This window comes from Haliotis rubra, unplaced genomic scaffold, assembly GCF_003918875.1.
Source record: "Haliotis rubra isolate DU_JTF1 unplaced genomic scaffold, ASM391887v1 Scf769, whole genome shotgun sequence".
Taxonomy (NCBI): domain Eukaryota; kingdom Metazoa; phylum Mollusca; class Gastropoda; order Lepetellida; family Haliotidae; genus Haliotis; species Haliotis rubra.
In genome coordinates this window covers 205,581-217,888 of record NW_025767489.1, presented here as the reverse complement: position 1 = coordinate 217,888, position 12,308 = coordinate 205,581, and the positions used below count along the sequence as shown (strand labels likewise).

At 40.4% G+C, this 12,308-nt stretch overlaps 1 protein-coding gene and 1 long non-coding RNA gene across 2 annotated transcripts in view; one reads left to right on the top strand and one right to left on the bottom strand.

Moving 5' to 3' along the window:
* The window catches only part of LOC124260549, a 22,914-nt gene extending 17,450 nt beyond the window's left edge, over positions 1-5,464 (bottom strand). The window contains exons 1-3 of the long non-coding RNA XR_006894120.1: positions 5,449-5,464; positions 5,250-5,252; positions 4,442-4,448 (exon numbers count right to left, since the gene is read on the bottom strand). This is a non-coding gene — a long non-coding RNA (uncharacterized LOC124260549). The remainder of the gene's footprint in view (positions 1-4,441; positions 4,449-5,249; positions 5,253-5,448) is intronic.
* LOC124260548 (pancreatic triacylglycerol lipase-like) overlaps positions 4,957-12,308 on the top strand; it is a 22,608-nt gene continuing 15,256 nt past the window's right edge. Inside the window, exons 1-3 of the mRNA XM_046694874.1 lie at positions 4,957-5,090; positions 10,583-10,847; positions 11,664-11,810. Of these exons, the coding sequence (XP_046550830.1) occupies positions 10,611-10,847; positions 11,664-11,810 (384 nt within the window). The 5' untranslated portion in view covers positions 4,957-5,090; positions 10,583-10,610. The remainder of the gene's footprint in view (positions 5,091-10,582; positions 10,848-11,663; positions 11,811-12,308) is intronic.

Sequence of the window (12,308 nt, the reverse complement as noted above, 5' to 3'; positions counted from 1 at the left end):
CACGTATCATCAATAGTTGATAGTGATTAATAAACACATGATCTGTCATCGTATCTCATAATATCAATCACTGCATCTTCTGTTCCAAGGTTTAACATACTCGTGAAGATCCGGGTAGGAATTGGTCTTTAGCAACCAATGCTTGTAAGAGCATGATCGGGTGGTCGTTCTCGATGACTTGGTTGACAAATGTCATCGTATCCCAATTATGTAGATCGATGTTCATGATGTTGATCACTGGACTGTCTGGTCCAGACTCCATTATATACAGACCTCCGCCATATAGCTTAGAACATTGTTCAGTGCGGCGATAAACTACGAATAAACCAACTAATCTGGTCCATGCTCGATCATTTACAGACCGCCGTTATAGACATGTAATGGTGTATCGTTGAACACACAAATAAGCGAAAGCTTGTTATATAGTCAGATTTGCATAAGCGACTTTACTTTTAGCAGAGATTTCTTATGGATGTGGAAAGGGTTTTATCGCCTTTAAATATTTGATACAATCATTATTACGTTTCGGAAACATCCGTTTGCATTCTTGGTAATCACGAAAAGATTTTAAAATTCATGTAATGCCGTAAAGATTATATTTATAATCCGCCTTTTGTAACTATTTTTAAACAATAGTTTTTATTGAATCACTACCAATCGCTAGTAGGATGAATGCGTCAGTAATTTCAAAATTCATGGCTGAAGGGGCTTTTGTCTCTGCTGTAGAACGACAAAATGGCACACAGACGTATAAATCCATATCAGGCCCCGATGATATTACTTGTATAGTTTAAGGCGTTCGTTCATCTTCTTGATGGTGAGTTCAGAAAGGCACACGAATATCTCAAATAAATACATATCTCAAAAGAAGAAAGTGTTGATGTAACTGACTATTAAATACATGTCGAAAGGGCTCTCTGTATGCCGTACTCTCAGGTCCGTTATGGTATGCTTTCCTAGAGTGTCCATATGGTACTCAAGGAAAACTAAGAGTGCACATAAAAACTCAATTCAGAAATTACACCAGAGAAAGAATTATAATCGGAACATTTGAAGCATGGGTGGTCAATTAGTTTTAAAAGAAAGCGCAGTTCCTGGTTGAATTGGGTCCATCATTGTTGCCATCATATGCCACTTTGAAATTGTTTATTCATCACATTGTGGAACATGTGCCAGTGTCGACACCAAGCAATATGTCACATGTGACAAGGAAATATAACAAGAAACATTCAATTTTGACAACGTCAATCAAGAATTGAAAAACATTAATGTTTTCATTTACGAAACATGTTCAAATTCAAGGTTAATGAGGTTCGATATTCTGAAGTAGCATGAATTCCAGCAAGATGTTTGAAACATCCTTAGTTACAGATTACGCCTTTGTCAATTTGCTTTGCGGCACTTTGATATTTTTTGTAATCATTATCGAAAAGTGCAAACCATAAGGGTTTTCTTTTCCAAGATTTGGCCAAGATGTTTATCGATGTCTGGTGTCGTTCAATATTTTCATCCACCAGTGCCTATCCATCTGAGCAAGACATCAGGACCAATGGAACCATCCACTACTCATACAGGTTCAGAATCTCTCCACGGGACTCATGAAAGAGCTGATATTACTGACTAGTGTATATGTGTGCAGATTTCATTCTCAGTTACCATTCTCGACTTATATGTGGCATTATTTCATGTGTTCTGTGGTCGAATCATTAATGATGCTCTCACATATTAAGGTTATGCTGGTTGATGCCTTGCTTCTGGGACCAACTGCAAACCTTTCATGTCTGGCAGCCAGATTATAAGTGTCATAAGTGACTGGGATTGACATTTTGATATATAGGTTAAAGATAAAACAAACTGCTTGAAGACATTACTTGATAGTGATACACACTATAAGTAATCAATCTCATTTACAAAAAAAGTCAAATTTAACATATGTTACAGTTTCTCGAAGTCAGATTACTAGAATCTGATAAAGTGTAATCCCAAATATAACATATGTTACATTCAATGCTAGCTATCTTTTGGAGCTCTCGTGGTTATATGTTCAATCATGTTTTATGCCAAAGAAGTCATGGGTTTAGGACACCTGATCAATGTGTATTCCATGGTTTGTCATCTGTCTGTCTAACAAAGATGAACTGTTGCAGAAAATTACACGAAAACGTTGTATTGGTTAAAAGTGCATGTATGTGAAAGGATCACCGTATATTACTTATGACATCCGATGTTGGTAGCAAAGATAAGCATGGCTTGCTCTGCCTGAAGCACCTGCCACCCATACAGTTTCATTTAAAACTTAAGTATCAGATAGTATGAAATGTGCGAAATCTGCTACACAACCCCGATCAACAAACCAACTGTGAAATACCTCTGAAAACGTACAAGCTTAACATTATATTTGAGCTAAGATCTAAACTAAAATCCTTCTGATTACTCATCTATTCTTAGATTCAACTGTTACATTCCCAAATTCAAACAAGATTTTATCTGTTATAGTGAGAAAGTTCAGTTATACCTTATCAAGAAACCACATGGTAAAGTTTTGCGGTCACTGGATACGTTTTCTTAGTGTTACAGACATATTTTAATCGACATTTTTCACGAGTGAGTTCAAGCCCATTAAGTATTTTCCTCCCTTTAGATAGACTGTCGAGATCACAGTTTATGTTATGAAACGAATTTCACACTGCGGTGGTTTACCTGAGTAAGAACGCTTTGAACCATGAGAGTTTAAATTGTGTTAAAGTTTCCCAACTATAATAGCAAACGTTACTCACACAATTTGCATGACACAAAAGATGTATGTGTTGTTGCCTGATGATATAATCGGATCTGTATGACTGACTCTATATATTGGAGATTTATTGCGATTTTGGAAAGAGTTGTATATTTACATCATCCTCAACCGTCTGCCTATGCGTATTGCTTTACTGTATTGATAACAGTAGTCCTTTACCAAGCCACATACGCCACATGATAAACACATGCTATCTTCAGGCACTCCTTAAAGCGTTTGGTTTCCAACTGCGACACGTTTGAACATTTTTAGAACATGGAAGGAGCGGTCAACCCATATACACCTATTTCGGCGGGGTGGTATCCATAGTTGTGACTGGCTACCCAAAATGGTATCTTATTTAACTTTGAGGAACAGAAAGCAGGTCGATACTGAAAAAGAGAACCTGAAAAGGAGTCGAAAGGTCTTGATTGTACGTTTGATTGTAATTGTCACCTGCAAACCATATATCAACGGAGGTCGATATTATGTTGCCAGCAACATAAACCGAGTAACAATAGTGAGTGAGTGAGTTAAGACTTTTAGTCACACGATTAACAATAACTCACAAGGCATGTCAAATAGCAAAATTGATAAACTGTATGAATATCCCTGGATAGATTCTTTTTATTGACACTTTGTGAAAATGTATAATCTTAACTGCTTAACAATATTTAATATTTTCCGCAGCGAATTGTTCATACCCTTTCAGGTATTGTTTAGCATCGTAATGATACGAAATAGAGACTGTCCCAGTCCATCATAAACCAAATAGAGGAAACATATCATTGAAATTAGAATAGGTTTTACCCTGTCTTTAACATCATTGATCTACGTGCAGAAATACTTCAGTAGGTCTTCTGCTTAGAATTCTTTAACTTTTCCATTATCAACGCCTCATGACGACATGAAGAACATTGATTGCAAAATCTCGAACACTGCTTTTTAGACTAGCACCGATATCACGAACAAAACGAAACTAAACATATTGTCATGCAATAGCTCCTCAACGGTTTGCGTTTCACATGCATTGTTGATTTGACAAAGACGGGTTAACTTTATTCAGCGAGAAGTAATTTATACGTGAATATATATATCAATATATATCAAGTAGATATTAACATGATTTTGTATTGCAACGCCAATGACTGGAAAGATAACCTAGATATTTACAAGAGATATGCTTCTTATAATACTTCATTTGTAGATATTAATTTAATTGCAAACGGGGCAATTCTTATTGACCATACAGGCCCCGACTTGTCCTTGCTTTGTATAGTAATGGGTACAGCCGGTCATTTAGAAAATGTTACCCCAAAGCGCTCTAACAACGAAGTTTTGCGATGCGCCAGACTTCTCATACCAGGAAGGTATGGAAAATATCAGATACTTTGACGGAGTTTAGACTATTGACAATCAAGAGAGATAACTCTCAAGGGCAATTACTATCATGGGAAATTTGGAGTAAAATTGGAGTTTCCGCATACACTGCCACATAACGTAAAATATTCTTGTGAAGAAAATATCAGATAAGTTTCCATATACATATGTATCAGTGTATGAAACGTGCCATGCATGACTTATTGTGTGGTATTCATCCTTTGAAAATACCAATACCACAATCCTTGAAAATACCAATACCACAATCCTTGAAAAGACCAATACCACAATCCTTGAAAAGACCAATACCACAATCCATGGGACCTAAACTGTTCCCGTAGCCCTAATCCCCCAAATTAGATAAATATCAAAATTCGACGCCAGAGAATAACCTCTTACCATTAACCGCCAAAACAGATGGTTTCGGATGGGTGAAAGCAGGTGAAAGATTATGAGAATGGACCACTGAAAGCCCCCTATGACACCAAGAGAGCATGGTAAGCACAACCTCCTTCCCAATTACTCACATTCCTGCGTGTCTGAACAAATGTGCATACATCTGTTTTTGTTATAGATAAGACTTAATATTCACCAGGTGTGAGGGACAAGGAAATACCTTTTTCCACAGGACATGATAAGAGGATGTTTCTATATGTAGGGCTAATTGAGAAAAGAAGCAAAATTCTAAAAAATTCGTTATAATGTGGCAAAGACCTAATTTAAACAATGCTGAGTATAATAGATATAACTGGAATGTCACTAAAAGTATCTTAACCATGCGTAATCAAACACTAGTGTGGCTGTCTTATCAGGAGAACACCCAGATACCGCCAGTTTTGTGTGTTTAGTGACTGTCAGGAAGACATGGCAACCCTGGTGCTGGGCCTACTGTTCGCCTGCCTCAGTCTACAGCTGTCAGAAGGGCTGCACAAACGTGAGCTTAGTACACGAGGCATATGTCTGTCGCTCGAAGCTTTTCATCGTATGCAGATAACTGTGTAATCAGTTAAACGTACTACAGGGGACATGTGTGAAACACGAAACCGTCAATATGTCATGAGAGCTGCCTGTCAAACGGGGCTGTGACCTTGACTTACTGTTCATTAATCGGTGTCTCTTAACTGTGACTGTGCATTTGAGACATTATTTATGTGTTTGTGGTAATTATCAGCTACTAGATCGATTACGAGGTTCGTGTTAAATGGCAAATGTTTTTTTGGGTTGAACGCTGTGTTGAAATTCACGAAAGGCCAACTTTTCTCTCTTGTCATGACGATGGTGCAACGTATAACATCACTATTCTTTTACCAGAATTCACAAACTCAAACCCATACTGGATAAAAACAACAAGATTAGTCCAAACACCAAAAATAACTGGTGCCATAAATGGCTTAGCAGAGTTACTTCCCTTATAAATAACAGGATCTGCTGCTTTTGCGTTTGAATTTGTAAGCACCTTTCCGTTCTCGTGATTTACACTGAGATAAACAACGTCCCATGTCATTAAAACATATACGTATACGTTCCATCAACTAAAACAGATATTTACCATTAGTGGACTATTTTTTTTTTATTGACTGTGCATTTCATGTTCTATTCCATTTTCACATGTGCACGTGTCAAAAAATGTTGGAAACATTCAGTCTACAATTTCAGTGCCATGAGTGCTGTCCCCAAATTTATTTTGTACAAACCAGTCATCATATACCTTTCCACTGCCAACATCAGCTGTTCTGTTCTTAATTAAGAACCATGTAGAGTCATATATATATATTTTATGAGCGTAATGTGTCTTTAGGTTAGTGTAGTTATAATGAACTGTGAAGTATCATGTCTTCTGTGATTTATGTTTACATTTGAGTAAATTATGTGAGAACTTGTACATGACATGCCTGAGGTCACACTCAAATCAAATATCGGATTGTCTCTCTGCATCAACACGTGTTTGTACAGATACCAATGGGAAAAAAATTGCGTATCGCCTGGGGAGTGATTAGGAACATTTGATGTAGTGGTCCTTTCAGTGATGACCAGGAAGTATGCTGGTTAATGTATCAAGACTCATTGGATCCGTATTCGCAAGTCATGCTAGCAACATTTTACATTTTTGTCACCAGTGATGTTGTCCTCACGGCGCGACGAGTCATGTCTGTAGCGCAGGAATTAGAAACATGGTCAGCTGAGGTAATTCACTTCAAAAGGCTACGAATGACCTCAACAAATCAATTAGAGTCATTTGAAGGTTATGAAACAGTTGATGTGAATTTGTGACATGGTCGTTGTACATGTAGATATAAAAAGACACACCGTTGTATGACTAACCTCTTGAAGTCCAATTATCAGACCATCACCGCATACATGCTGACTTTAGGGTCAACACAAAGAGGCGTTAAAGTGATCGAACTGTTCGCAAAGGTTGACAGCGGCACGAGTAAAACGCTGTCATCCATTGATTGGCATCAGGATGACTACTAATCACAGACGTTTCAGAATGGTGTGGACACGGGGTCATAACGTCAGGCATCTGCATCATTGACGTTACACCATGTGAAGTGGCGACTGGAGGTCACTTATCGATTTTAGGATGGCTTGAGTCCTCTTTTGAAACGTGCTCATCAGCCCTACCTGCAGTGTGCCTCCTCAATACTCCAAATCATGGTTTGGGAGAGTGTAATTTAGGTAAATAAAAGTACAAAATTACAGAAATCACATATAGGTTATGGCAGCCTGTAAATATATAACGTCAGCGTTAGATAACATTCAGTCTCGATTGACTGGGCTAAAGGATTCAAACGGGCGTAAAAGGCAAAATCGTGGTCAACATTCTATGAATGGATCTGAAAATCCATCTTGATCGTTGACTCATGGGGTTCGTTATCGTAATGAGGTTTTGATGCCAGCCGTGGTATCATTAGTGCGTATGACTGGCCAAGAGTTAGAACACGATGACACCCGCCCATGAACAAATCGTGTGAAGGTGGCGTCAACCACTTTTAAAATCTGTGGCAAGAACATAGTATTTCGGAACAACTCTTTGTAGCTCTGCTGCTGATTCAATGGGGAACTACAAGTACGCTCGATACTGTGTCAGGCAGTTGTCTGATTCCATAAGGGTCATGATCGTTATTTTGGATCAGGTCTATTACATAGCCGTTAAATACAGGACAGTGTATTTTCCATTAAAACCGTGCGATCATTTATCGCATCACTTAAGAACGAATGCATATCTTGTTTCTTCATTATGTGTTACTTTAATCCTATAGATGATGTTACAATATATGTTGCAGCTCCCTATCTGAACAAAGTTTCAGTTTTCCGGGTAATATGTTAGTAACGTCGCAGGCATTTAATAGTATCATTTGAAGAATGGGTGTCAGAATGTTGCTAAATAAATAGAACTTAAATACCCGAGCAGAGAGAAATACCGCTTGAATCCTTCTGCACGATGTTACATTTACGACTTTAAGATATTTATAGTACTATAAATCCAAACAACAGGTGTTTTTCCGTATGATAGGATGGATAATTTCCGTGATTATGTCCAACTCAGTCAAGATAAATTCTGTCGCATGATACACTTATTACGTTATCACATGAAACCAAACCGTATAAAACATTTAATGGTGGTCAAGAACAAACAGAACATAATGTATTTTCCGAGTTTAGATGAATAATGATATATGATTTCTACTGTTCGTGTTTTGATATGCTGCTAGAGGGCTTGTGATTATCTCAAAATGCCTGCAAAGTATGCTTAGTAAATACCACAGATCAAATATGCCATTACATCGGATGACACAGCCAGAGGAAACTAGCCTCTATCGTGAATCCGACTCGTTACGAAACATTCTAAACTAAATAACAAATAATACTCATATTGTAAGCAACACAAAAAGAGGTAATAAGATGCATTTAGTCTGCAGTGAAGCTGATATGAGCAACGTGGGCAACAGCCTGTCCCTGTTCTTCCCTCCGTGTTTGCCTCAGATAAACCAAGCTGTGTTTGTTCTGTAAATGAGGAGAGTTGAAGATGTTGCCAGCCCCGTGGTCGTTGTCCCTGAGGATGTCGCTTGTCCCAGCATTACTTAGTCGTTGTAGCTAGCTGTATTAGATAAAAAAATTAAAAGCATGCTGCCTAACGGATAAGTATTGATGCTCTGTTGAAGAGTGAGGGCTCTGTTTTTTTCTTAGCTACACATTTCTATAATAATTAGGCACTTTCTTATCTATCAGGGATGATTTAGCCGTGTAAGGAGGCATATTACCTCCATCGATTGTGGACTTTCAACAGTAACATCCGTTGAAGGAGATCAAATGGTCGAAAACTAAAATATGTTGTAATATTGATTACAATCTAACTCCGATTACCAATATAAATCACTCAAGCAGTCAGAGCACAGGGCTAAGTGGGGGTTTAACGCTTCTGTATGGTTCATGAATAATCTTCAATAGGAACTAATGCTAAATGACCTCATGCAATAAGCCGAACTTCGCCATCTTCCTTCCATTGTGGGGGAGATTATTTACACGTTACGGAACGCTTTGTGCAAAGTTTACAGTCGAACTGGATTGAATGGACCTGTTTCATTTTTCCGTAATTATATCAACTTTGCAGATTTTAGCCCTGGTGAAAAATGATTTGATGTCGGTTTTTGAAATGCCGCTTTTATCTCGGTATCGATTTAGCGGAGTTACGACCAACGTTTTATCTCATATTTTTGTGATGTTCGGTCATTACACGACTAACTCTTGATCTCACATCATCCATTTTAGGCTGTCGCCCATTAGAAATAAACAGGCACATTGTACAAGTAATATAACCACGCCGTTTATTTCAATTTCCATGCCTTCATTGTAACATATTGGAAAACCGACTTTTTACCTTCTGGAAAAAATATCAATGGGAACAACAGCTGAGAGGTTGGTTCGAATGCTTGCAGCTGAAGTATATATAGCACAGTGATACACTTGTTTTATGATAACGTTCAGTGGGAATGAGGGGCGGTGGGATAGCCTAGTGGTTAGTTCGCTCATCAGACCCGGATTCGATTCCCCACATGGGTACAATGTGTGGAGTCCATTTCTGGTGTCCCCCGTCGTGATATTGCTGGAGTATTGCTGAAAGCGGTGTAAAACCAAACTCATTCACTCATTGAGAATGAGTGAGTGAGTTCAAATCCGCTGAAAGTTTACATTTTGACGAAGGTGAAAGCCGCGAACACGGATCTGGGGATCTCTTACGAGGGAGCCAAGCAACTGCTAGCCGCGATCACGGATCTGGGGATCTCTTACGAGAGAGCCACGCAACTGCTAGCCGCAATCACGGATCTGGGGATCTCTTACGAGAGAGCCACGCAACTGCTAGCCGCAAACGCGGATCTGGGGATCTCTTACGAGAGAGCCACGCAACTGCTAGCCGCGATCACGGATCTGGGGATCTCTTACGAGAGAGCCACGCAACTGCTAGCCGCAATCACGGATCTGGGGATCTCTTACGAGAGAGCCACGCAACTGCTAGCCGCGATCACGGATATGGGGATCTCTTACGAGAGAGCCACGCAACTGCTAGTTGTGGAATCTAGGACTACTGCACGACCCGACCTTAAGATTTGCTATAATAACAGTGCTCTACAAACTGTTTGTGGTGACGAGTGTAAGGCAAGACGATATTGCGATTTAGATGTTGAAGCAAGGGTGAGGTGAGGTGAGGTGAAATTGGGTTTAACGTCGTGCTTGAGAATATTTCGCTCATATGACGACGTGCATGCGTGTGTATGTGAGGCTGCTTGTACTAGCCCAGACTGAAGCTGGTTTTATAGTGCTAGCCCACTGAGATACCACGCCGCAGTGAAGCATGAATACCCACTCAGACACATTATACTGACTCCGAGCCGACCAGTCCCAGGTCCCAGGTCCCAGGCAGGGACCAACAAGTACCATATTTTAACGTCTTTTGGTATGACGCGGCCGGGGATCGAACCCCGCGACCTTCCGCTCTCCGGGCGGACGCTCTAACCACAACACCACGGAAGCGGTTTTATAACAAGGGAGACTAGATGCGCTTGCTGTATCAAGGGCCTTGGACCATCATTAATTCCTTCCTTGCTATCTGCAGTGACATGCCAGTCTACCATACTTAATATCGGTTAAAGGCTGTTCTTCTGTTGCATGCTGACCAACCTGCCACTGTGACATAACCGGCAAAATATCGGCCTGGACCCACCATCTCAACAATGGTCACCGGAAACACGAAGCAGCCTTGAACTTGAGGTCAAATCATGGAAGGCTGGAGTCAATACCATGTGCAGAATGTGGGGAATTTGTTTTGTGTGTAATTGTGATTACATATGAAGGTTATATGTGGTATAATCATGATCTGCTCACAAGGCAAACGAGAAAATTGTACATGTCGTAATTTCATTCTAGGTTCCTCCGTTTGCTACGACCATCTGGGATGTTTCGCCACAGACCCGCCGTTTTTAGTCTCCATCGTCCATTGAACTTCCTTCCTGAGTCACCCGACCATATCAAGGTCACGTTCATGCTGTACACCAAACGCAATCCTCAGAAAGAACAGATTCTATCAAGTAACAGCTCTGCCTCCGTGACCTCTTCGAACTTTGACCCAACAAAGCCCACCAAGATGGCAATACATGGCTACTATGACAATGGCCAAAAAGCATGGCTTCATGTAAGTAGTTCTTTTACTTGTTTGATTGTTTGGCCAGCCTCTTCACTTTCCGAGTACCACCTCCGTGGTGTAGTGGTTAGAGCGTCTAGTCTGCCCGGAGAGCGGAAGGTCACGGGTTCGATCCCCGACCGCGTCATACCAAAAGACGTTAAAATGTGGTACTTGTTGGTTCCTGCCTGAAGCTCGGCATTAATGGGTACAACAAGGACTGGTCGACCTCGGAGTCAGTATAATGTGTCTGAGTGGGGTATTCATGCTTCACTGCGGCGTGGTATCTCAGTGGGCTAGCACTATAAAACCAGCTTCAGTCTGGGCTAGTACAAGCAGCCTCACATACACATACACACGCATGCACGTCGTCATATGAGCGAAATATTCTCAAGCACGACGTTAAACCCAATTTCACCTCACCCCACTTTCCGCTCTTTCATGGTTGTTCGCAGTATTATTATAGCATTAAACATATTATACTTTTTGAACTCAATATAAACTAAAATAAATTCTAAACACAAAGCATGTGATGTTTTGCAGGTATCAACTTCACCGCATAATCAGTATATACAACCAAACAAGATTTCTTATCTATATTATATATATTATCTTTGTGAAGCAGGTAAATGGATTACATACGTTCGTGTCTGCTATCATCATTGTCGGGGAACTTTACAACATTACAAACAGGGATGTTTATTAACATTGATTTTAGGTGTCGCTCCAGAAGAAATGCAATTTCTTGTTGGGAGTATGGTTTCCTGCAGCGTCGGCCCTGTGGCACCTGACAAATGATAACGAGCATTTTGCGTGTTGTATCTCCAGGAGCTCAAGGACGAGTATCTCAAGACTCACGACGTCAATGTCTTCATTGTGGACTGGGGCGGTGGTTCCAAGACGTTGTACACCCAGGCCACAGCGAACACCAGATTGGTCGGGGCAATCGTGGCTCAGTTCATCACACACCTCAAAGTGAGTAAGATCCTCCCCTCTGGCCGTACACTCTCTACAGTTGTTCAGTTCCTTACCCCTTGAATCACGTACAATCAGAAGCCCTTTATCACGCCCTGGGGCACTAAAGTAAGGGCACATGTAGGTCGCTTTATACCATCCTCAAGTGAGCATGACCATTGATATACGCCCACTATTTCCTGGTTTGAAAATCGATATCTCAAGATATACCTCCAAGTAAGTAAGATACTGCTCATTCTCGACATGCACCCGGACGAGGTTGGGCACCAATTTATCATCATTTACCCAAAAGTGATTGAAACTCTCATTCAACGACCAGATACAGTCATAATACAGACAATCAACAAAAAGCACGGCGGGGTGATCAACGTGATCAGATAGTAAAGAACAGACAGCAATCAGTTAGCTAGGAACGGGCGGGATTAGGCGCTCAGAGTGAGTAACACACTGCTCTACATCCAGCAGACAGCTAAGAACAGGCGGGATTAGGCGCTCAGA